The sequence below is a fragment of the Miniopterus natalensis genome, chromosome X (assembly GCF_054644295.1).
Source record: "Miniopterus natalensis isolate mMinNat1 chromosome X, mMinNat1.hap1, whole genome shotgun sequence".
Classification (NCBI taxonomy): Eukaryota; Metazoa; Chordata; class Mammalia; order Chiroptera; family Miniopteridae; genus Miniopterus; species Miniopterus natalensis.
This window is the reverse complement of record NC_142103.1, coordinates 89,240,244-89,265,248: the sequence shown is the minus strand read 5'-3', so window position 1 is coordinate 89,265,248 and position 25,005 is coordinate 89,240,244. Positions and strand designations below refer to the sequence as shown.

The following is a 25,005-nucleotide window of genomic DNA, read 5'->3' as shown; positions in this document are numbered from 1 at the left end:
CATACTTGGGAGACTGTGGTCAGTCACATAAGGTCAACTTCATTTCCTCTTACTGGAGCTCAGGTGGGTTGGCTCTTACTGTGAGGAGTTCTCTACCAGAAGCCCAATGGAGGAACGAACCAAACCTAAATAAAGGGGATATCAAAGCATTCATTCGAACCCTTTGCTGTCAGCCTCTCAGGGAAGGGCTGTCAGGTTGGGCGTCACCCCTTACTTCTTTATACCAGTCTAAAGGAGTTGAGATCCTTAGTCTGAAGGTCCAGCCACCAGTCAGCCAAAGAGGAGTGGTGTCAAGCCTTACAAGGAGCCAAGGTGAGAAGCTTGACTGACAACTGGGATTCCAAATGAACTCAGGACACAAAGGACCCCACTAAGCTCTCAGCACTGGGTGTCCAATGATTTGGAGGTGGACTGAGGCACCTCTCCGGTTCCTTCTCCTGGGTCCCAGCTAGCGTTGAGGTGTCCACCTCAGAGTAGCTGTGGGGAGGGTCCTCAGGCTCTGTGTGGAGTACACACCATAATACTGAAATTGAACAGAGAGGACCCCACGTGCCAGAACCAAAGTGGCCATAGTGACATCGCCTACTGACCCCTGAGTAATCTCAAGGCAGGGCTGGTAGGATGCAGCATGTGACTCACTCTAAAGTTTCCCTGGGTCCTCTGCAGGATTCTTAAGAGGACAGACTGACTAGGAGAACAGGAGCCTTGTGGGAGCCTAGAGTAGTGCCTTCAAGGATGCCTGCAGAGGCAGCCTTCAGTAAAGGCAAGGTGGAATCCAACTGTTAAAGGTGATCACATCATCTTGCTTTCCGTTCACCAGGTGCCCAAACCAGCTGTCCATTGGCCCACATTCCTGTCTGCTGTTCCAAACAACAGCCATCATGCCTCGTGGTCAGAAGAGTAAGCTCCGTGCTCGTGAGAAACGCCGCCAAAATAAAGCTGAGAACCAAGGTGATGAGAGTGCTCAGGCCCCTAGAGGAGAGGAAGGAGAGGCTGCTTGCTGCTCCTCTTCTCTTTTGGGGGAGCCTCCCTCAAGCTTCACTGCTGCTGGCACTCTCCAGGCACGGCCAAGTGCCCCAGCAACCACCGGTGCCGCTGCAGGTGCTTCATCTGAGAGACCTGCTGTAAAAGCCAAAGGCCATGGTAGGAAGAGTAAAACTTCCTCCCGGGCCTCAACTTCCACTGAGAGCTCTGGCCTAGATCTTCTAACTCAGAAGGCGATTATGTTGGTAGAGTACCTGCTGTGTCAGTATAAAAGGAAGGAGCCCATTAGAAAGAGAGACATGCTGAAGATAGTCCACAAATGGTTCAGGAAGGACTTCCCTGAGATCCTCAGGAGAGTCTCTGAGCACATGGATCTAGTCTATGGCCTAGAATTGAAAGAAGTTGAGCCCAATGGTAACTCCTACACCCTTATGGACAATCAAGATGACAGCAGTGATGGGAGTCTGAGCAGCGGCTTTAGGTTTCCTAACAAAGGGATTTTGATGCCTCTCCTGGGTGTGATCTTTTTGAATGGCAACTGTGCCTCTGAGGAGGAGATCTGGGAATTCCTGAATATGATGAATGTCTACGATGGGAAGACTCACTTCATTTTTGGGGAGCCCAGAAAGCTTATCACTCAAGATTTGGTGCAGGAGAAATACCTGGTGTACCGGCAGGTGGCCAGCAGCGATCCTCCACGCTATGAGTTCCTGTGGGGTCCAAGAGCCCAAGCTGAGACCAGCAAGATGAAAGTCCTGGAGTTTTTCTCCAAGCTCAGTGATTCCGTCCCCAGTGCCTTCACCCCCTATTATGAAGAAGCTTTGAAAGATGAGGAAGAGAGAGCCCAAGCCAGAGCCCAGGCTGCAGCCAGGCCTGGCATTCCTTCCAAGGCCAAGGGGCGCTCCAAGGTCACATCCAGCAGCTGCCCTCACCCTGAGTGATGTCAAGATGGAGTCTTCACTTTTAGTTGGAAAGGTCTGTTAAGCAGTATTGTTATATGCAAAATATCTTGTTTGCTTATCTTTGTGTGGGTTTTCAAAATTTGTATTTTCAAGTGGTGTTCTTTTAGATATAATGTTAGTTTACATCCAGAATATAAGTTCATATGTTTATGAAGGACATGCGTGACACATTTATGGCCATTTATCAGATTAGGAGTAAGAGTTTGGTGTTTTAAATAGAAATTGGAAGTCTTTCAGTCCCTTTTGTCATCGAAAACAGCATAACATGGCTTTAGGATAGGAGTATCTTTTGAGATGTGGAAGAACTTTACATTAAAATAGTTGGCAGCAGTACATAGATGATAGATAATAGATGATGATAGATGATAGATAGATGATAGATAGATAGATAGATAGATAGATAGATAGATAGATAGATAGATAGATAGATAGATAGATGATAGATAGATAGATAGGTGATAGATGGATGGATAGATGATAGATAGATAGATGATATAGATAACAGATTAGATAGATGATAGATAGATAGATGATAGACAGATATAGATAATAGATTAGATAGATTATAGATATAGATAATAGATTAGATAGATGATAGATAGATGATAGATAGATAGATGATAGATAGATAGATAGATAGATAGATAGATAGATAGATAGATAGATAGATGATAGATAGATAGATGAAGTAAAAAATGGCCACTTCTGTTTTAAAACTATTTTCCAATTTCAGTTCACAACATTATTAGTCTCAGGTTTCCAGTATATCTATTAGACTTGTATATTACCTAAAAGTGTTCACCCCCTTAAGTCTAGGAGCCATCTGAACAGTGCTTAGGTATTACAATGTTATTGATTATATTCCCTATCCTGTACCTAGCATTACCTGTTACAGCCAAGTCATGGAAGTGTTCTTGTGTAGACGAATGGATAAAGAAGATTGGGATATATATAAAACGGGTCACTTCTTGTTTGCCTTACTACATTTAGTCTTTCGGTTTTGTAAATTTTGAAGAAATGTATCTGGATTTGCTTGTTTTTCAAGAATGTTTGAAAATATAAATCCTAGTGAATCAGACCTCTTGTTTCATGGCTTTTACTTTACACGATAATTGAGCATCAGCTCTTTGGAAGACTTTATGCTTGCATCCGGAATGTTTAGCAATGAAGCCCATGCCCCTGCCTTGCAATTATAGACTGTAGGAGAAGCTATCAATATAAAGACATGAGATGGGCTCCACTTCATAAGGAACAACTTAATAGGAGTGTAAAGAGAGGATGGAGATAGCATATTACTTAGTTTTCATTCCTAAGCAGAATTTAGTCCTGTTGGGAGGTCAGTGGGCAATCCAGGGCCACATCCAGGTGCTTCTCTCATCCTGAGTGAGGTCTGAGGTGAATTCATCACATTGTGGTTGGAAATGCCTGTGGACCAGGATTCCTGATGTACACAAATACCTTGTTGACCTATTTTGGGGGTTCATTTTCAAGTGGTAGTGTTTCAACCCAAAGTTTATTTAGATTCAGAATATATGTGTATGGATGACTTGAATCACACACTTGTCATTTATCAGGTTTAGGAGTAAGCGGTATGTTTCTTGAGAAACACATTGAAAGTCCTTAAATCACTTTTGTGATCCTGAACACCACCACATGGCATTAGAATGGGGATATCTTTCGTAACGGGAAAAGAAAACCCATACAAAGATAGGTGGCATCAGAACATAGAGTGAGAAAAAAGTAAAAATTGTTCAATTGTGGGTTTACCTTATTCCATTCACTTTTTCTTTTCCTATATTTAAAAGCTGTGTACCTGGTTGACCTTAGATTACTCAAGAATGGGTGAGTTTAAGGGAATATAAATTAGTGCAGCCACTATGGAAGACAGTATACATTTTCCTCAAAAATTTAAAAATAAAACGACCATTTTATCCAGCAGTTCCACTACTAGGTAATTATCTAAAGAAAATAAAACCACTAACCTGAAGGGATAACTGTACCACCATGTTCATTGCAACATTATTCACAGTTGCCAAGACATGGAAACAACCTAAGTGCACGTTGAGGAATGAGTGGGTAAAGAAAATGGGATACTCAAACACACACACACACAAGGAGACACGGATATATCATTCAGCCATAAAAAAGAAAGACATCCTGCCATTTCCGACAGCACCAGCAGAACTGAAGGGTATTATGGTAAATGAAATAAATGGTGATTTGAACCCCTGGGACCTCCCTGGCAGAGATGTCAGGCTGATTTGAGGCTGGGAAGTCTCGGGGTGAGGGCTTCCATCTAACATGGGCTGTATCCCTTTTGCAGAGGGACGAACTGGGTTTCTAAAAGGAATCCAGCCATAGGGACATCCTGAGTGTCATGAGGGGATCCTCAGAAAGCAGAGGGGGCCACAGAGTCCAGCACTCTCCTTAGCCCTGTGAGACCCAGAATAGAACGAGTCCACGCATTCCGCCTGTGACGTCTCAGGGAGGGATCGAACCCCAGGTCTGCAGAGACAGGAGTCTTGCTCATAAACGAGTCAAGGCGAGGACATTCAGGGCTAAATGAGAGGGTGCCTCCCACAAACGCAGAGCCCCGCTCCCCGTCAGGCCTGCAAGGCCCAGGGCCTAGAGCAGAAGCAGTGTGACCTAACTACCCCAGTGGATTCGGGAGAGTGAGGACTTTGTTTGCAGCCAGGCCCACTCGGGTCTCCAGAGAGAGGAGTCCTGGCTCTGAAGACAAGAAAGTGAGGACCCTGAGTGGGGACCTAGGGCCCACGGACTCCTAACCGCCCCGCCTCAGCCCGTCAGGCACCCTGGACAGCCCTGCAGGAAAGGACCCACCCGACTTCCGCTCGGGAGCCCAGGGCGTTTCCGTTTCCGGCTCCACTGCGTTTGGCCGTTTTGTGGCCTAGGGCGGATTCGCGGGCGTGGCGACTGTCTGCGAGTCAAGGTGAGGACCCTGAGTGGGACCTGAGGAAGCCACACCCCTCCATCACGAAGGTGGGCCCCCAACCCCTCCCCTGCACTCCGGCTCCGAGAGGCCCCAGCAGAGCCCTCAGACTGAATCCGGCCTGCAGTGTGCTGCTGACAAGGCCTTGCCCTATGGGTGTGGCCACCATTTTAAGGGCGGGGGACCCCTAGGCCCCAACGGGCTTCACCATGAGCGCCCTGAGCGCTTAAGCCAGACCTCTGTCCATTTAAAGGGGCCACACAGAGCAGCAACCCCTGCACTCAGCTCTAGGAAGCGCCAGGCAAAGGAAACAGATAAAAAGCGAACCACCCACCTCTCCAGAGGTAACTAAGGCAGTCACGGGCTCTCCCCGGCAACTCCCAAACTCAGCAAAGGTGGCGGCGACCCGGGGCAGAGCTGGCAGGCTGAGGTGACCCTTATTTCCTCAGGTGGTGGTCTCAGAGAGGTAACGGCCTTGGTTTAATGGAGGAAGGTCATTCAGAAAGAGGGACCCCGTCTCTAACTGGATTCTGGGTTGTTACACTGAGCGACGATGGGGGACTCGTCCTACAAAGTAGGGGGCCACATAAAGTCCCAGCTGTGTTTTCACACATGAGAGACTGAGGCACATCGCCATAATGAGCACTCACTTCTTCCGGGGCCATCTCAGGGAGGTGACAGGTCAGGTCAAAGAGGGCAGACACAGGTCAGCAGAGGGAGGATTTCGTGTTATGGCAGGTGTCAGGGACAGACCGTTGAGGACACTAGGGTTGTGCCCACCATACCAATGGGGCCACACAAAAATCCTCTCTGTTTTCAGTGCTGGTAGACCTCAAGGATAGATGTTAGCCAGGAATTCCCATCAGTCCTCACTCAGGGGTAACGAGGAAATGAGGGCCTTGGTCTGAGAGGAGTGGTCCCAGGCAAGCTGAGGAAGAAATGATGACCTCAGCTTCAGTCGAATTTAGACCTTGGCTTTGGATTCTGTGTGGAAACCCCTACGATAGCACCTAAAACCTCTTGCAACAGCCCCCACTCTTGAGGGACCACTTTCTGTCAGAAAAGGTCAATGTCATTTCCTCTTATTGGAGCTCAGATGGCTTGGCTCTTACTGTGAGGTGTTTTCTACTGGGAGTCCTATGGAGGAACCTGAGAGAGGACTGAAAGAATGTACCAAATCTTAATAAAGTAGACATCAAAGGGTCCATTCCATCCCTGTACTATCAGCTCAAGTAATCTCAGGGAAGAGCTATCAGGTTGAGCTTCCCCCTCACTTTTTTATATCAGGTATAACAAGGTGAAATCCTTAGTCTGAAGGTCCAGCCACCAGTCAGCCAAAGGGGACAGTGGCAGGCCTTACAAGGAGACAAGGTGAGAAGCTTGACTGACACCTGGGGATCCCAATGAACTCAGGACAAAAAGGACCCCACAAAGCTCTCAGCACTGGATGTCCAATAATTTGGAGGTGGTCGGAGGCTCCCTTCCAGTTTCTTCTCCTGGGTCCCAGGGAGCACTGAGGTGTCAATGTCAGAGTAGCAGAGGGGAGGATGCCCAGACTGTGCCTTGAGTTGACATGATAATACTGAAGATGAACTGAAAGAACCCCAGATGCCAGAACAAAGGGAGTCACACTGACATTGCCTACTTCACCTGAGGAAATTCAAGGCAGGGCTGGTAGGATGTAGGAGGCAACTCACCCTAAGGTTTCTGTGGTAACTCTGTGGGATTCTTAGAGGACAGGCTGACTTGGAGAAAAGGAGCCTTGTGGGTCCATAGACTAGTACCTTCAAAGAAGCCTTTAGAGGCAACCTTCCATAGGGCCCAGGTGGTGTATACCTGTTGAAGGTGCTCACGTTATCTCATTATCCTTCTACCAGGTGCAAAAATCACCTGTCCATTGGTTCACACCCCTGACTGCTGTCCCGAACAACAGCTATCATGCCTCGTGGTCAGAAGAGTAAGCTCCGTGCTCGTGACAAACGCCGCCAAAACAAAGCTGAGAACCAAGGTGTTGAGAGTGCTCAGGCCCCTGCAGGAGAGGAAGAAGAGGCCGCTTGCTCCTCCTCTTCTCTTTTGGGGGAGCCTTCCTCGAGCTCCACTGCTGCTGGCAATCTCCAGGAGCCGCCAAGTGCCCCAGCAACCACCGGTGCCGCTGCAGGTGCTTCATGTGAGACAGCTGCTGTAAAAGCCAAAGGCCATGGTAGAAAAAGTCAAAATTCATCCCAGGCCTCAACTTCCACTGAGAGCTCTGGCCAACATCTACTAAGTAAGAAGGCAACTATGTTGGTAGAATACCTGCTGTATCGGTATAAAAGGAAGGAGCCCATTAAAAAGGGAGACATGCTGAAGATAGTCCACAAATGGTACAGGAAGGACTTCCCTGAGATCCTCAGGAGAGCCTCTGAGCGCATGTATGTGTTCTTTGGCCTGGAATTGAAAGAAGTCGAGCCCAACGGTAACTACTACACCCTTGTCGACAATCAAGATAACGGCAGGGATGGGAATCTGAGTAGTGGCTTCAGATTTCCTAAAAAAGGGATTCTTATGCCTGTCCTGGGTTTCATCTTGTTGAATGGCAACCGAGCCTCTGAGGAGGACACCTGGAAATTCCTGAATAATTTGGGCATCTATGATGGAAAAAGTCACTTAATATTTGGAGAACCCAGGAAGCTTATCACTCAAGAGTTCGTTCAGGAGCAATACCTGGTGTACCGGCAGGTGGCCAGCAGTGATCCTCCACGCTATGAGTTCCGGTGGGGTCCAAGAGCCCAAGCTGAGACCACCAAGATGAAAGTCCTAGAGTTTTGGGCTGAGCTCAATGATACGGTCCCCACTACCTTCGCACCCCATTATGAAGAGGCTCTGGTAGATGAGGAGAGAGCCGAAGCCAGAGCCAAAGCTGCACCTAAGGTTGGCACTCCTTCCAAGGCTAGTGAGCCCTCCAAGGCCACATCCAGCCACTGCCCTCACCTTGAGTGATGTCAGGGTGGAGTCTTCACTTTTTGGTTGCATAGGCCTGTTAAGCAGTTTCCTAATGTGCAAAATATCTTGATGGCTTATATTTGTGATTTTTTTTGCAGTTTCAAGTGGTGGTGGTTTAGACATAATGTTTATTTAGATTCAGAATATAGTTTTATGGATGACACATATTGCACATTTATTACCGTTCATCAAGTTAAGAGTAAAAGTTTTGTCTTTGAAATGCAAATTGGAAATCTTCCATCATTTCTGTCAACCAAAACAGGAAAACATGGCTTTATGATAGGAATGTCTTTTGAGTAGAAGAGCTTTACACTAAAATGGTTAGAAACATGATAGATAGATGATAGATAGATAGATAGATAGATAGATAGATAGATAGATAGATAGATAGATAGATGATAGATAGATAGATAGATAGATAGATAGATAGATAGATAGATAGATGATAGATGATAAATATAGATAGATGATTGATAGATGATAGATACATGGATAAAGAAAAAATTGGACACTTCTGTTTTAAATTTTTTCAATTACAGTTGAAATACAATATTACATTACTTTCAGATTTACAATTTAGTGTTTAAAAATTTATGTAATTTGAAAGTGTTCGCCCCCATAAGTTAGTATACATCTTAACCATTCTTAGATATTACAATGTTACTGACTGTATTACCTACCCTGTACCCAGCATTGCCTGTACCCAGCCAAGACACGGAAGCAAACTAAGTGTTCATTTATAAACCAATGGATAAACATGTGGTTCGTATATAAAACTGGTCAGTTCTTGTTTGCCTTACTACATTTAGTTCTTGTTTTTTAAATTTATAAGATATATACCTGGATTTGTTTATGTTTTTCAAGAATGTTTGATAATATAAACCTTAGTGAACCAGACCTCTGTTCATGGTTTTTATTTTACACAATCATTAATTGAACATCAGCTCTTTGGAAGTTTTCATGGATACACTGGAAGTGTTTAGGCAAAGAAGACCCTGCCCCTGCCCATGTAATTATAGAATGTAGAGGAAGCTATCATTAAAAAAGAGGGTGAGATACTCTCCATAAGGAACAAGTGAAAAGGAGGGTAAAGAGTGGGTGGAGATAGCTTATTTTCATTCCTAAACAGAATTTACATACATTGGGAGATCAGTGGGAGACCCAGGCCCACATCCAGTTGCTTCTCTCACCCTGAGTGAGGTCTAAGGTGGATTCTTCATACTGTGGTTGGTAATGCCTGTGGACCAGGATTCCTGATATACACAAATACCTTGCTGAATTTGTGAGGTAATTTTAAAGTGGTACTGTTTCAACAGAAAGTTTCTTTAGATTCAGAATATGAATGCAGGGATAACTCTACTCTCATGATCATTGCTAAATTATTTACAGTTGCCAAGACACTGGAAAAACCTAAGTGTACATTGACGAATGAATAGATATAGGAAAGGATACAAACACACACACACAAAGACAGCGAAAGGATATATCATTCAGTCATAAAAAAGAAAGAAACCCTGCCCTGGCCAGTATGCCTCAGTGGTTGGAGCCTTGGCCTGTGGAATGAAGGGTCCCGAATTCAATTCCGGACAAGGGCATGTACCTTGGCGGCAGGCTCGATTCCCGGCCCCAGGTAGGGGTGCGTGAGGGAGGCAACCAATCAATGTTTCCCACGTATCGGTGTTTCTCTCTCCCTTCCACTCTCTCTGAAAAGCAATAGAAAAAAATATCTTCAGGTAAGGATTTAAAAAATTAAAAATAATATGAAATAAAGAAAGGAGAGAGCGAGAAAGAAGAAAGAGGAAGGAAGGGAGGGAGGGAGGAAGAAAGAAAGGAGAGGAAAGAAAAAAGAAAAGGAAAGAAAAAAAGACAAGAAAGGAAAAAAGAGGGAAGGAAGGGAGGGAGGAAGGGAGGAAGGGAGGAAGGGAGGAAGAGAAAGAAAAAAAGAGAAATCCTGCCATTTGGCACAGCACATGCAGAACTGGAAGGCATTATGTTTAATGAAATAAGTGGTAATTTTAAAGTGGTGTCTTTCTACAGAGAGTTTTCAACAAATGGAGAAAGACAAATACTGTATAGTATCATTTATATGTAGAATCTTTAAAAGAAAAAACACATGAAAATACACTCACAGATACAGAGAACAGATTGCTGGTTGCCAGAGGCAGGGGGGAAAGCTGGGCAAATGGGTGAAGGTTGCCAAAAGGTACAAACTTTCAGTTATAAAATAAGCCCTGAGGATGTAATTTACAGAATTAACATTAATAGTTAATAATACTGTATTAGATCTGTGAGGGCCAAGAGAGTAAATCTTAAAAGACTAATTACAGGAAAGAAAAAAGGATCCATAGATAAAAATTTTGAGTGTGTATATTAGTTTACTTAATAACAAACTACCACAAATTTAACAGCTTCAAAATACACACACTTAGTATCTCACAGTTCTGTAGGTCAAAATTCCAGGCACAGAGTAGCTGGGTTCCCTGGATCAGAAACCTCACAAAGCTTCAATGTATCAGGTAACTGTATTCTGACATGGAGCTCAAGAGCTCCTTCCAGTACCATGCAGGTTAGGGACAGAATTAAGTTACCGGAAATTGAAGGACTGAGGTGCCCATTTTCTTGCTAGGTGTTGGGTAGGGGTCATTCTCAGGTTACTCTTAGGTCCTTGAAATGCTTTGCAGCTCGCTCCATCTTCAAAGCCAGCAAAGAAGAACCCACCCCCCCCCCCTCTGAATTTCTCTCCCCAGGAAATAGCCAGTCTGATTTAAGGATTCACCTGATTGGGTTTGGCCCTGGAGGATAATCTCTCTGTTTTAAGAGCAATTCATTTGGGACCTCAATTACATTTGCAAAATCCCTCACAGCAGCACCTAGATTAGTGTTTGATTAATTAACTGGTGGAAAATGTGTGTACACCCAGAGTCAGGAGTCTGGTAGGCCATCTTGGAACTCTGCCTAGCAGTGTCCCTGGAGTATGGTGGTTACGTGTGTAATTAAGAGCTTTACCCTGTAAAGGTACATAATAACATACATATAGTTATAGATGATTGCTTCAAAATATTCTGGGGGCTGAGGGTGGATATAGGTGAAACAAGATTGGCCATGGGTTGAAATGGCTGAAGCTGGGAAATGAGTACCTGGAGGATTGACTACACTATTTCTGTACTCTTGCAAACGTATAAATTTCATCACCTAAGTTATTCCAGAGCATGAAAAATGAAACACAACTTGCAATAGTGTTTTTATGAACCCAGTATAACATTGTTATTTAGACCAGGTAAAGGTAGCTGAAAAAGACTTAATTTATTATTTTATTACTTGAGAATATTATTTAGTTCCAATATCACTTAAGCACATGGATGAAAAAATTCTCACAGTGCTACCTTACAGAATTTGGCAATACATAACCAAACTAAATATGCATTTACCTGTGAACTAGTAATTCCACTATTTCAGACTTACCCTGAACACACAGCCCCAACAATACATAAATGCCCATCAATATATCAATTGAACAGAAACATGGTATATCCACACTGTACTATGTAGCCATAACAGAGAATGAGTGTGATCTTTGTAAATTGACAGAGGGTGCTTATATACATATATTTGATGTGTGGATTTTGGCTAAGGTATGATGCAATCCCCCGAGACTTCTCATTTCCTTATGAAGAGGCTTTGAGAGATAAGAAACAGAGAGCCTCAGTCAGAGCTGCAACAGGGCTCCTCTATTTTTGCCATGGCCAATTTCCAGTCCAGGGCATGTCCTGAAACTCCTCCTATCCCTAGTGAGGTCTGAGGCGGAGGCTTTACCTTCTGGTTAAAGAAAGACGGCAATCTTGTAACTAGTGAGAAGCCAAAGAGGGGCTCCTGAGAACACAGTGCATAACATGTTTGTGTTCCTGAACAACATCTGAAAATTGGAGATTTAGCTTTTTAATTATTCTAGTTTAAAGATTGTTCCTTTCACTTAGGGTTTTATTTAGCTCCAGAACCCAAGTTTATGAGTGACATGGATCACATATTTATTGCAGTTTATCAGGCTGAAAACTAGGAACTTTGGTATTACCTAACAAAGTGAAAAGCTTTGGAACACTTCTTGTTATCCAGAACAAGGTAGCATAAGGTTGGAATAAGAATCTTTGTGAAAAAGGAAATTACCACACAGTAAAGTCTGTGCAATCATGAGATGTGAAAAAAGAGTAAAATGTAGTCAACAGTTGTTTATTCCTTTCAGTTTCTTGGTAAAATTGCAGTAAACGTACCTGGTTTGGCTTGGCTTGTTCAAGAAGTAAGAGAAATGAGATCCTAGTAAGTTTGACTTCTTGTACACTGGCTCTTTACTTGTCCAAATATTGATTTAGCATCTGCTTTTTGGAAGGCTCTTGACTAGTACTGGGGATGCTAAGAAAACTAGGCCTGACCTGTGCTGCCCATAGAATTTTCGAGTCTAAGAGCAGCTTTCTTATAAAGTAGGTGGTGAGATACTCCTAAGATCTAAAGAACCAGTAAAATTAAGGGTCAGAAGCCAGGCTGGAGAGTCTACTGTAGATTCCTTCAGGCAAGGCCGTTAGAGCCTCTGGAAAGTGAAAGCTGTGCGGGGGGGGGGGGGGGGGGGGTAATTGTACCTTCACAGCCTGGTGGACACCACGAGGCTGTAATAATGGTGGGCAGGGGCCACACCTTCAGATAGTGGGTCTCAGAGGTGAGACACTTAACGCCAGGAAAGGAAAACTACCGTTACCAGTTACTTTGTAATTATGAATAAACCAGACAGAATGTCCACCTGAGACAGCGATGGCATCCTGTGCACCTGTCCCAGTGCAGGTGAGCAGAGTGCACAGACTAGGTGTTTTATGCACGTCATCTTCAGGGCACTTCTGAGAAAAAAGCGTGACAATCTGTGATTTGAATCTCAGCCCCACTGGGCTGGCCCTCTTTGCTGAGGGTTAAGGGGTCAGAGCCCAGTCCATTAAAGTGGCATTCAAAATCGTTTTGTTGCTGTTGTTGTAATTTGGCAAACACTAAGAGAGGTGTAGATTTTAGGAGATGGTGCAATGTCTGAAGATATGCGAGGTTTGCAAAAAGAGCATCTACCTTGGAAGAGTTACTGTTGAACCAAATTCTAGAAGATTTGAGCTACATTCAGCTGGAAAATGAGACAGTCAAACTATGTTTTAATGTGGGGAAATTTTGAGTTTTTTACTCCAGTGGACCCGGGAGAGTGAGGAGTTTGTTTGCAGCCGGGCCCACTCCGATCACTAGAGGGAGGAGTCCTGGCAATGATGACACGAAACTGGGGGCTGTGAGTGGGGACCTAGGGCCCACGGACTCCTTACCGCCCTGCCTCCAGGGCGTCAGGCACCCTGGACAGCCCTGCAGAAAAGGACCCAACCGACTTCCGCTCCGGAGCCCAGGGCGTTTCCGTTTCCGGCTCCACTGCGCTTGGCGGTTTTGTGGCCCAGGGCGGATTCGCGGGCGTGGCGACTGTCTGCGAGTCAAGGTGAGGACCCTAAGTAGGACCTGAGGAAGCCACACCCCTCCATCACGAAGGTGGGCCCCCAACCCCTCCCCTGCACTGCGGCTCCGAGAGGCCCCAGCAGAGCCCTCAGACTGAATCCGGCCTGCAGTGTGCTGTCGAGAAGGCCTTGCCCTATGGGTGTGGCCACCATTTTAAGGGCGGGGGACCCCTAGGCCCCAACGGGCTTCACCATGAGGGCCCTGAGCGCTTAAGCCAGACCTCTGTCCATTTAAAGGGGCCACACAGAGCAGCAACCCCTGCACTCAGCTCTAGGAAGCGCCAGGCAAAGGAAACAGATAAAAACAGAGGTAACTAAGGCAGTCGCGGGCTCTCCCCGACAGCTCCCAAACTCAGCGAAGATGGCGGCGACCGGGCAGAGCTGGCAGGCTGAGGTGACCCTTATTTCCTCAGGTGGTGGTCTCAGAGAGGTAACGGCCTTGGTTTAGTGGAGGAAGGTCATTCAGAAAGAGGGACCCTGTCTCTAACAGGATTCTGGGTTGTTACACTGAGCGAACACGGGAGACTCCTCCCACAAGATAGGGGGGCCACCTAAAGTCCCAGCCATGTTTTTACACATGACAGACAGGCATATTGCTATGATGCGTTCCACTCTCTTCTTCCGGGGCCATCTCTCGGATACCGTCCCCACTGCTTGTCCACCCATTAGGAAAAGGCTGAAAGATGAGGAAGACAGACCCCAAGCTAGAGCCCAAGCTGCAATCAGGACTGGCACTCCTTCCACCGCCAGTGGGCCCCCCAGGGCCATGTCGAGCTGCTACACTCACCCTGAGTAATGTCCGGCGTGGTGTCTTCACTTTTGCATGGGAAGGCAGTGGGAATTGCCAACGAGGCTTATCTTTGTGTGCTTTTTTAGTTTTTAGAGTTTCAGGTGCTTTTTTGTTAGTCAATGTTTTTTTATATACAGAATATGAGTATGTAAGTTTATGAATCATATGGATTGCACATTTATTACCATTTGTCAGATTTGGAGTAAGAGTTTTGTTTTTGAAATAGAAATTGGAAATCTTTCAAAATATTTTGTGATCCAGAAAAGGATATCATGACTTTACGATAGGAATATATTTTGAGATGTGAAAAAACTTTACACCAAAATAGCTGGGAGCAATAGATAGATACACAGATAAACTATAAATTGGCCACTTCCATTTCAAATTTTTTCAATTACATTTAACAGCAATATTACATTAGTTTTAAGTTTACAACATAGTGATTAGAAATTTATATAACTTAACTGTTTACCCCTATAAGTTTGGTACCCATCTGAACGATACATAGTTCAGTGTAATTGAGTACCCTATACTCAGCATTATTTCTTACAGCCAAGACCTGGTAATGTCCATCTGTAGACTACTGCATAAAGATGTCAGACATATATAAACCTGGTCACTCCTTGTTTGCCTGACTACATTTAGTCTTTCATTTTGTAAATTTTAAAGACATTTATTTGGATTTGATTATGTTTTTAAAGAATGATTGAGAATATAAATCCTAGTGAATCAGACCTCTTGGTTCATGGCTTGGAAGTCTTTATTACTGCCCTCTGATTTTTCAGCCTAAGAACACCCTGCCCCTGCCGATGCCCATGCCCATGCCCATGCCATTATAGATGGTAGGAAAAACTATCAAAATCAAAGAGGGTGCGATACTCTCCACGTCATAAGGAACAAATGAAAAGGAGAGTAAAGGGGTGAAGCTAGCATATTACTGAGTTTTCATTGCTAAGCAGAATTTTGTTTCATTAGGAGGCTTTCTTTTTTCTAGAACACTGCATATTTTCTTACATCTCTTAGGTGTAAAAAAAAACAAACCCAGTTGTGTGGATGATAATACCTGAGGTCAGAGACAATCATAGTAATAACTGCCATCCCCTAATCTCAATACAAGACAAGGAGACAAACAGTTGCTTTCTACTCATTACATATATCCCACCAATTGTATAAGGCAGTGCTTTTCAGATACACTATACAGTGGAAAGCCTGAAGCTTATAGAATTTGAGCTTGGTAATGTGCCAAAATTCATGGGACTCATAAAGGACAAGGCTGGAAGTAGACTCCTGGTCTAAATTACAGTAAGTCCACACTGTTCTTCTCCTCCGACCCTGAGACACACCCTGTGCCTGTTATTTCAGCTTTCTTCTCAGTACTTCCAAATATGTCTGAAGTGATAAAAGGAATGGCCCCTTTCCCAAGCTACAGGCTTGGAAAACATAGCCAGGACAATAAGAATACCATTATAATTAGGAGGTATAAATAAATAAGTGAAAGAGACAGTGCCCTGTGACACTATGATCATCTACATTTGCAATGTTAGATAACCTCAATAGGTCAGGGGCTCTCAAAAGTATCCTGGACAGTCTCTTCCCTGTAGAAAGTAAACCTATCAGAACAGAAGTTACATGAGAATTCTCATCTGGCTGATGAAGAAAAGGAATAGTTCACTGTGCTTTTTTCCACAGATGGCCCACCACCTATTCATGGACTCCCACCTTGTGTCACGAGTGCTCACTGCTTAAGAGTTTGCAGAGATGTGTAATTGGCCAGGAAGCCTTTAATCCAAGAGATAGGAACCAAGATGAGGGCCCCATGCAGGGGAACAGAGAAGACCAGCACCCCAGAATATAACAGGTCCCATTGCTCTCAAACACAGAGGGTCTCAGAAACAACTGTCAGACTGAACATACCCTTCTGTATTCTGGCTTCTTATGGGTATAAGAGCCTTGATCTAAGGGCAGAGTTGTCAGGTCAGTAGAGGAAAGAGTATCAGGATGTCATAGAAATGGCAGTGATAGACCCTAATGAGGATGATGGCAGGACCCAGCCAAAAGAGTAGGATCCCACAGAGCCCCATCCCAGTTTTCAGTCCTGTGAGGTTACTTGTGTCTAACACTGGCTTTCATATCAGGTCCCTGGAAGTTGAGGGTTTTTCTGCAGGCTGTGTGCTCGGTTCAGCAGAGAGTGGCGTCCCAGGAAGGATGCGGAGTCAAAGTAAAGAACCTGAATGTGGACAAATTAACCCACATTTGACAAGACTACAATTAACCCCTCCTCTGCAGTTATCCCTGGGAGGCACAGGCAAAAGCAGGCAGGCTCAAGTCCTCCTTGGATTCTGCCTACAGGGTCTCAAAGAAATAAGAGTGTTGGTGTACAGGCCGGATCACCAGCAGAGAGTCGAGCCCCAGGCATGAGAGTGTCATCGCAAAAATCCCGTGTGAGGAATTAAGCAACCAACTGCTCCATAACAGGTCTGTCTTGAGAAGGTTCTGATCTGTAGTTAGTCCTGGAAGGTCAGAGGCAGAGCTTCCAGACCAAGGTTAACCCTCGTTTCCTGAAAGGGGGTGGTCTCAGGGACTTAAAGTCCTTGGACTAATGGGGAAGCCCCATTCAGCAGAGGAAGGATGCCCGGTTTCTAGCAGGATTCAACATGATGGCACAGAGTAACAGTGAGTGTATCCCTCCCAGAAAGAAGGGGCCACATAGAGCCCTGTACTTGTCAGACCTGCTGACATGATGAATCATACTGTTGCTCCCAGAGTTCTCATGGAGGTGAGGAAACTCGTCAGAAGTGGGCAGCCCCAGACTCTCCCACAGTTTATACATTATATCGTCTGATGAGGTGGGGATGCATTACAGAATTATCCTTGCTAAGCAGCATTCTCAGTGGCTGCAATTTCTGTGTCTTGGGGTTTGGTAATATGCTCGAGTTCACAGGACTAAGTGACAGGGCTGGGACAAGGCTCTTGGCCTGAATTCCTCTAGAGCACACACTGTTCATTCTACTCCCCTCTGCCTAAAGCAGACCTTGTGCTCCTTAATATTCCAAAATGTGTCTCAGGGAATAAAAATAAGGACTCTGTGCCCAAAGCATTGGATTGGAATACAGAGCCAAAGCAAGTAAGAACACCCCAGAAAATGGAAGTTATGACTAGAGGAGAAAGAGATCATAGTCAGTGACAGTGTGATCATCTCCATATGCAGCATCAGGTCATTTCTTTTTTTTTTAAATATATCTTTATTGATTTCAGAGAGAGGAAGGGGGAGAGGGAGAGAGAGATAAAAACATCAATGATGAGAGAGTCATTGATCGGCTGCCCCCTGCACGCCTCCGACTGGGGGTCGAGCCCGCAACCCAGGCATGTGCCCTGACCGGGAATCGAACTGTGATCTCCTGGATCGTAGGTTGAGCTCAACCACTGAGCCACGCCTGGCTGGGCTCAGGTCATTTCAAACTCAGGGTTCACAGAGCCCTCCTGGACAGCTCCTTCCTGTTAGGACCTAAATCAGTTAAAACAGAAGGCAAAAGACTAACTCTGACTTGAAAACAAGGAGAGATCAGCACCATTTTTCTCTGATAGCCCACCCCTGTGGTGTGCCCCTGCCTTATGTTGCAGTTTCCGTATCTCACATCAAGTCTGGCACATGAACCCACAAGGTTTGCATTAGGGACACTTCTCGAGGAGTCAGAGGAATGTGGTGTTTCCCAGGAATCTGTTCATCCAAGAGACAGGAGACAAAATGAGGACCCCTGTGAATGAGGACTGGGGAGACCATCACCCCCAAAGGTAGAGGGTCATTCAGAAACCTGCCCAAACCTGCTCTCAGACCCAGAATGCCCAGGCAGGACAGTCAGACTGCACCCGCTCTTGTACTCATAGTTCTCGGTGAGGTGAAGGTCTTGGCCTAAGGAGAGTGGCCTCCGTTCAGGAGAGGGTGGTTCCTAGGTTGGACACATGTCAAGTTGAGGATGCTGAATGAGGGGACCACTGACTCCAGAACACTGCTGTTCCATAGAGACTCAGCCCTGCAGTCACCCTGTCAGGACTCAAACATCCCTGGCCTAATGTGGCTACTCCTGCTTCCACATGGGAGGTCTCTGGAAGGAACTGACCTTGACCTGAGCACAGTAACCTCGGGTCAGGGAGGGCGGAGTGCCAGGACTTGCCAGGAGCGAGGTGAAGTCCCTGAGTGAGGAAAGAGGGGACCACTAGTCCGATTGATGAGGGGGCTTTACAGACCCCCGGCTCTCTTCTTAACCGTGAGAGACCCCGGGGGGAGCTAAAAGGCTGAGAAGCCTGCTCATTTCTGCCTGGTGATCTCAGGGAGGGAAGGGCCTTGTGGGAGTCTCACAGAGTCCTGCCCCTCTTGTTAGGCTTGTGATGTCAAGGGCGACATCATAAGCAGTGTGCCCTGACTGCCTCACTGCATTCTCAGGAACATGAGGGCTTTTTTGTTTGGGGTCTGGCAGAGGATTCCCAGGCTCTGATAGATACCAAGATGAGGGCCCTGAATGAAGACCTAGGGAGCACCAAGTCCTAAAGTATGGGGTCTCACAGAGCCCCGCCTGTCAGTTGTTGGAGACCCTGGGCAGCCATAGCCAGACATGACTCACCCAGACTTCCACTTTGGAGTCAAGGAGCTTAGACTGATGTGCCAGTTTTTTTTCCATCTAGGTTGCAGACCCAGCACCAGTCTGAAGTCTCAGGTGAGGATCTGAGCGTGGACTGCTGAGATCATGCCCACTCCCATAACAAAGGTGACCCTACAAACTCCCGCCTCTGTGATCAGCAGTGGAAGGTCTCTAAGAGCTTTCCAGCTAAGGACTGCCTGGACAGCCTCAGGGAGGAAGACCTTGGTCTAAGTTAGTAACTCTGATTCTTCAGATCAGGGAAACATAGGCCCTAACTAGAGTCAAAGAGAGGGCCCTGGGTGCAAATAAGGGGATCTCTTCCCATTAAAGATGTCAATAGAAAGCAACACCCCTGCTCTCAGTTCTAGGAGTCTCCAGGCAGGTATAGACATTTTTGTCCGGCTCCAGCTTTCCCCCTAGGAGCCCAAGGATGTGAGGGCCTTGTCTGAAGGCTGGTGGCCTCAAGTTCAGTGGAGGGAGGAGTATCTGGCTCTGATAGGTATCTAATGAGATCCCTAAGTGAAGGCTTAGAGACCAACAGAATATCTGTCCATCTGAGCCACCCCTATCATTTCTCTCTGGAAAGTCCCACACGGGTAAGGGTGTTGGACTCATTGAGCTGCCTCAATGCTGCAGAGAGAGGAGACCCAGGGGAAGTATCCTGCATGAAAACTGGTGGTACCACTCACCCCTCCTAAAGAGGAGACAACAGGGAGTCCCCCCCTTGCTTGCAGCACTGAGGAGACATGACATGGAAGTCAGATGCATGTGAACCCCCTTTTATTTTGATGGTATTATGTGGGCGAGAGCCTTTCTGAGTGTACACACATCAGGTCTGCAGAGGCAGATATCCCAGGCCTTAACTAGAGTGAAGGTGAGGACCCTGAATGAGGACTTAGGACCCCAAGGAGCTCATGGCAGTGAGTCCCATGGAGCTGTCAGCAATGGGTGCCCCTTGGCAAAGATGGTGGATAGAGGTGTCCCTTTATTGCCTCTTAAGATGCCCCAAGAAGTTGAGGACCTGGGCTTAAGGTATAAATTTAGAACAGCGTGGAAGAGATGACCCAGGCCCTGCCCAAAGTTGATATGTTGGTCTTGAATGGGAACTGAGGCGACCCCCACAGTCCACAGCAGTGGGGCTCCAGAAGAGTAGACTTTCCTACTGCTGCTATGAGCCCTAGTAAGCACTAGGCAGGGCTGCCCGGCTCCAGCCTCAGGCTCACTGTAATGATTCCCATGCGGTTCTCAGAGGACAGATGGGTCACAACAGGAGCCCTGTAGGTTCCTGGAGCACTGCCCTCAAGGAAAAGTGCAGAAGTGGCTTTCTTCAAGTCGAGGTGGTATATCCCTGATGAAGGTGCTCACACCCTCTCACCCTCTCTTCTCTCAGGCCCAGATCACCTGCTGTCCTACCCACATTCTACCTACTGTCGTTGACAGTCAGCATGCCTCGGCGTCGAACGAAGCTCGGCGGCCGTGAGAAGCCCCAGCAGGCCCAAGGTGAGACCCAGGGGCTGAGGGGTGCCGAGGAGAAAGCATTGCCCTCCTCGCTCCCTTCTCCTCTTCCAGCCGTCAGGCAGGGAAAGCCCGGTGCGAGGTCCCGTAGCTCTCGCAAGTGGCCCCGGAGAGCCGCGTCCGCCACCACTCAGTCTGCAGGTGCTCCTCGCGCAAGATCATCCAAAGGAGCCACCTGCAAAACCAAGAACAAGCGAAGTCCCTCCAGGGCCCCGCGTGCCTCTGCGCGGTCCCAAAGGGACCCTCTCGGCGAGGTGACCGGTATGTTGGTGCAGTTCCTGATGCAGATGTGCAAGGTGAAAAAGCCTATCAGGAAGGCAGATATGCTCAAGATTGTCCAGAAAAAGCACAAGAAATGCTTCCTCGAGATCCTCAGAAGAGCGTCTTTCAGCATGGAGGTGGTATTTGGTGTTGACCTGAGGGAGGTTGATGCCGTGAAGCATATTTATGACCTTGTCAGCAAAATGGATCTCCCCAACAATGGGAGGGTGGGCCGTGGCAGGGGGTTCCCCAAGACCGGCCTCCTGATGCATATCCTGGGTGTGATCTTCATGAAAGGCAACTGCGCCACTGAGCAGGAGATCTGGGAGTTCCTGAACAAGATGAGAGTGTATGCTGGCAAGAGGCACTTCATATTTGGGGAGCCAAGGAAGCTCATCACCCAGGATTTCGTGAAGCTGAAGTACCTGGAGTACCGCCAGGTGCCCGGCAGTGATCCTCCAGGCTACGAGTTCCTGTGGGGCCCCAGAGCCCGCGCTGAAACCAGCAAGATGAAAGTGCTGCAGTTTTTGGCCAAGATTAATCAGACCGACCCCAGTGCCTTCCCATCCTGCTACGAAGAGGCTCTGAGAGACGAGGAGGAGAGAGCCCAGGCCGCAGTTCCGCTCGGGGCCGGCCCCGATGCCCAGGCAGTGAGTGAGCCGGGGCCGTGCCCCGCAGCCCCTCCCGCCCCTGGGGAAGCTGCGGCCCAGTCTTCATTCTGTGATTGAAGAGAGAGCGGCCAGTGTTCCAAGGAGGGGAGAGCTGGGTGTGGCAGGGAGCACAGCGTCGGATACCTTAGTGTTCCTGTCTGTGTGGGCAGCTTCCTGAGATTCAGCTGCATTTTCTTTTTTTTTCCAAAGGTTCTTTTCTTTTTTCTTTTTTTAAAATATATCTTTATTGATTTCAGAGGGAGGAAGGGGGAGAGAGAGAGAGAGATAGAAACATCAGTGATGAGTCACTGGGGATGGAGCCCGCAACCCGGGCATGTGCCCCGACCAGGAGGTGAACTGCGATCTCCTTGATCCTAAGTCGGTGCTCAACCGCTAAGCCACGCCCGGCCAGGCTCATCTGTATTTTCACTTGTTCTGTTTTTGAGGGGTGTTACTTCTGCATACAGGCTTATCTAGCATTATAATCTTAGTGAATTATATTCCCCACCCTTGTTGTTTACCAGGTTCGAGAATAAGAGTTTTGCTGTTTTGTAAAACAAGTTGCGGAAACTTACACCTTATTTAGTAATCTGGTGCAGGGTGACATGGCTTTGGAATATGCATTTCCTTGGAAATGTAAAGAAATAAAGCAGTAAAATGCAGTGGTACCTCGGTTTTCAAATGTGATCCATTTCAGAAGACTGTTCGAGTTCTGAAACGTTCGGAAAACGGAGGGTATCCACAGCGGAGAGCTGGGCCCCAGGATCTTGCCCTCAGCAGAAGCCGCAGTGTGGCATGTTCGACTTCCGAGGAATGTTCGAAAACCGAAGCACTTACGTCTGCGTTCATGGCGTTTGGAAACTGAAATGTTCCTCAACAGAGACGTTCAAAAACCAAGGCACCTCTGTATATGAAATCAGTAAATAGAGAAAAAAGTAACATTGTCAATATTGGGGTTCTCAATCCCTTTTACTCTGTTTTATGAAGTTATAACTCACTGTATGTACTTTTTTCCCCCTTTTTACTTTTTAATGTTTCTTTATTGTTGCGACCATTACACACGTCCCTCTTTTAACCCCTCTGATCCCCTTCACCCCACATCCATCCCACCCCCAGGCCCTCCCCACACCAATGTCTGCGTTCATGGGCCATGCCCATACAAGTTCCCTGATTAATCTCTCCCCACCCACACACCCCTCCCCGCCTTCCCTCTGAGATCCCTCAGTTTATTCCAAGCTTCTATTTCTCTGGATACACTTTGTTCATCAGTTTATTTTGTTTGTTATATTCCACATATAAGTGAGATCATTTGGTACTTCTCTTTCTCTGAATGGCTTATTTCACTTAGCATAATACTCTCTAGTTCCCTCCATGCTGTGCCAAAGGCTAAAAGGTCCTTCCTCTTTACAGCTGCATAGTATTCCATGGTGTAAATGTACCACAGCTTTTTTATCCACTCATCTACTGATGGGCACTTGGGCTGTTTCCAAATCTTAGCTATTGTGAATTGCGATGCTATGAACATAGGGCTGCATAAGTTTTTTGTGATTAGTGTTTGTTCCTTAGGATATATTCCTAGAAGTGGGATCACTGGGTGAAATGACAGGTCAATTTTTAATCTTTTGAGGAACCTCCATACTGTTTTCCACAGTGGCTGCCCCAGTCTGCATTCCCACCAGCAGTGTACCAGGGTCCCCTTTCTCCACACCCTTGCCAACATTTGTAGTTTGTTGACTTGCAGATGGAGCCATTCTGACAGGTGTGAAGTGATACCTCATTGTGGTTTTAATTTGCGTCTCTCTGGTGACTAGTGAAGTTGACCATTTTTTCCTGTCTCTTAGCCATTTGTATATCCCCTTTGGAGAAGTGTCTATTTAGGTCCATTGCCCTTTTTTTAATTGGATTGTTTGTCTTCCTTTTGTTAAGTTGTATAAGTTCCTTATATTTTTTGGATATTAACCCTTTATCTGATGTGTCATTGGCAAATATGTTCTCCCATTCAGTGGGCTCCCTTTCTGTTTTATTGATGGTTTCCTTTGCTGTGCAGAAGCTTTTTATTTTGATTCAGTTCCATTTGTTTATTTTCTCCTTAGTTTCTCTTGCCCTAGGAGATGTATCAGCAAACATATTGCTATGAGAGGTGTCCGAGATTTTGCTGCCTCTGTTTTCCTCTAGGATTTTTATGGTTTCATGTCTTACATTTACGTCTTTTATCCACTTTGAATTTACTTTTCTGTGTGATGTAAGTTGGTGGTCCAGTTTCATTTTTTTGCATGTATCTGTCCAATTTTCCCAACACCATTTATTGAAAAGACTGTGTTTACTCCACTGTATGTTCTTGCCTCCTTTGTCAAATATTAATTGACCATAATGGCATGGGTCAATTTCTGGGTTCTCTGTTCTGTTCCACTGATCAACATGTCTGTTCCTGTGCCGGTACCAGGCTGTTTTGATTACAGTGGCTTCATAGTATAACTTGATATCTGGCATTGTGATCCCTCCAACTTTATTCTTTCTCAGTATTGCCGTGGCTATTCGGGGTGTTTTTGGGTTCCATATAAGTTTTTGAAGTGTTTGTTCTAGATCTGTGAAATATGCTGTTGGTATTTTAATAGGGATTGCATTGAATTTATAGATTGCTTTGGGTAATATGGACATTTTAATGATATTAATTCTTCCAATCCATGAACAGGGTATATTTTTCCATTTGTCTATGTCTTCCTCTATTTTTTCAGTGTCCTGCAGTTTTCTGAGTAAAGGTCTTTTACATCTTTGTTTAAGTTTATTCCTAAGTATCTTATTTTTTTAGTTGCAATGGTAAATGGGATTGTTTTTTTAGTTTCTGTTTCTGAGAGTTCATTATTGGTGTATAAAAATGCCATCTTTTTCTGGGTGTTAATTTTGTATCCTGCTACCTTGCTGAATTCATTTATTAAATCTAGTAGTTTTTTGGTGGAGTCTTTAGGATTATCTATGTGCAATATCATGTCATCTGCAAATAATGACAGTTTTGTTCCTTTTTTCCAATTTGGATGCATTTTGTTTTCTTCTTGTCTAATCGCTGTGGCTAGGACTTCCATTACTACATTGAATAAGTGTGGTGACAATGGACACCCCTGTCTTGCTCCACTGTATGTACTTGACTAGTTCATGAATGTAGAATTAAACCATAATAAATTGGACCCCATGTTCACAGGCTCATTTATTCCCCAAACAGAAATTGCACATCTGCCCTTAGAAGGCTCCATGCTAGTACTGGAGGAGTTGAGAAAAAGAAGACTTACCCACGGACCATAAAAATATAGAGTGTAGAAACAGCTATCAGATTGGGAAAATGGTAATATAGACTCTAAAACCAAAAATTCAAATGAAAAGACCGGATAACAGTGGAGAAAGGTGGTTCCAGAGGAGAGCTGTCAAGTGTAAAAGTCCTGAAGCAAAGCAGTGTTGGCCTTGGGTAAATAGAAGTCCCTGGATGGGAGGGAATTTCATTTATCTGCAATGCAGGCTAGGCGATGCTGTGAAAATCTTGAGCACAGGCCACACCCTCAGATAGATGAAAGACTAAGCGTGGAATGGGAAACTGCACTTAATGGTTACTTTGAAAGTCCCAGTAAACCATACAGAAATCACCTGGGGCAGGGATGGAACATGTCCTGTGCTCTTGTCCCAGTGCAGATGAGCACCGTGTGCAAATTAGATATTTTATTCACATCGTCTCCAGGGAATGTCTGAGAAATAAGCATGATACTCGC

At 45.8% G+C, this 25,005-nt stretch overlaps 3 protein-coding genes across 3 annotated transcripts; all 3 read left to right on the top strand.

The window, feature by feature from the left end:
- The first annotated feature begins 881 nt into the window (after nt 1-881).
- LOC107543676 (melanoma-associated antigen B4-like) lies at nt 882-1,925 on the top strand. Its single transcript, XM_016221259.2, has one exon. It carries the CDS (start codon nt 882-884, stop codon nt 1,923-1,925), a length of 1,044 nt encoding a protein of 347 aa, XP_016076745.2.
- A 4,909-nt stretch (nt 1,926-6,834) lies between these two features.
- On the top strand, nt 6,835-7,875 carry LOC107533005 (melanoma-associated antigen B4-like). Its single transcript, XM_016207560.2, has one exon. The coding sequence runs from the start codon at nt 6,835-6,837 to the stop codon at nt 7,873-7,875; it is 1,041 nt and encodes a 346-aa protein (XP_016063046.2).
- A 12,394-nt stretch (nt 7,876-20,269) lies between these two features.
- LOC148090613 (melanoma-associated antigen B3-like) lies at nt 20,270-21,328 on the top strand. The gene has a single exon (XM_087813396.1). It carries the CDS (start codon nt 20,270-20,272, stop codon nt 21,326-21,328), a length of 1,059 nt encoding a protein of 352 aa, XP_087669522.1.
- Nucleotides 21,329-25,005: the final 3,677 nt, after the last annotated feature.

What these genes read in the sequence shown, in the direction of transcription:
- LOC107543676 (XM_016221259.2), top strand. Translation starts at nt 882, where the DNA reads ATGCCTCGTGGTCAGAAGAGTAAGCTCCGTGCTCGTGAGAAACGCCGC.
- LOC107533005 (XM_016207560.2), top strand. Translation starts at nt 6,835, where the DNA reads ATGCCTCGTGGTCAGAAGAGTAAGCTCCGTGCTCGTGACAAACGCCGC.
- LOC148090613 (XM_087813396.1), top strand. Translation starts at nt 20,270, where the DNA reads ATGCCTCGGCGTCGAACGAAGCTCGGCGGCCGTGAGAAGCCCCAGCAG.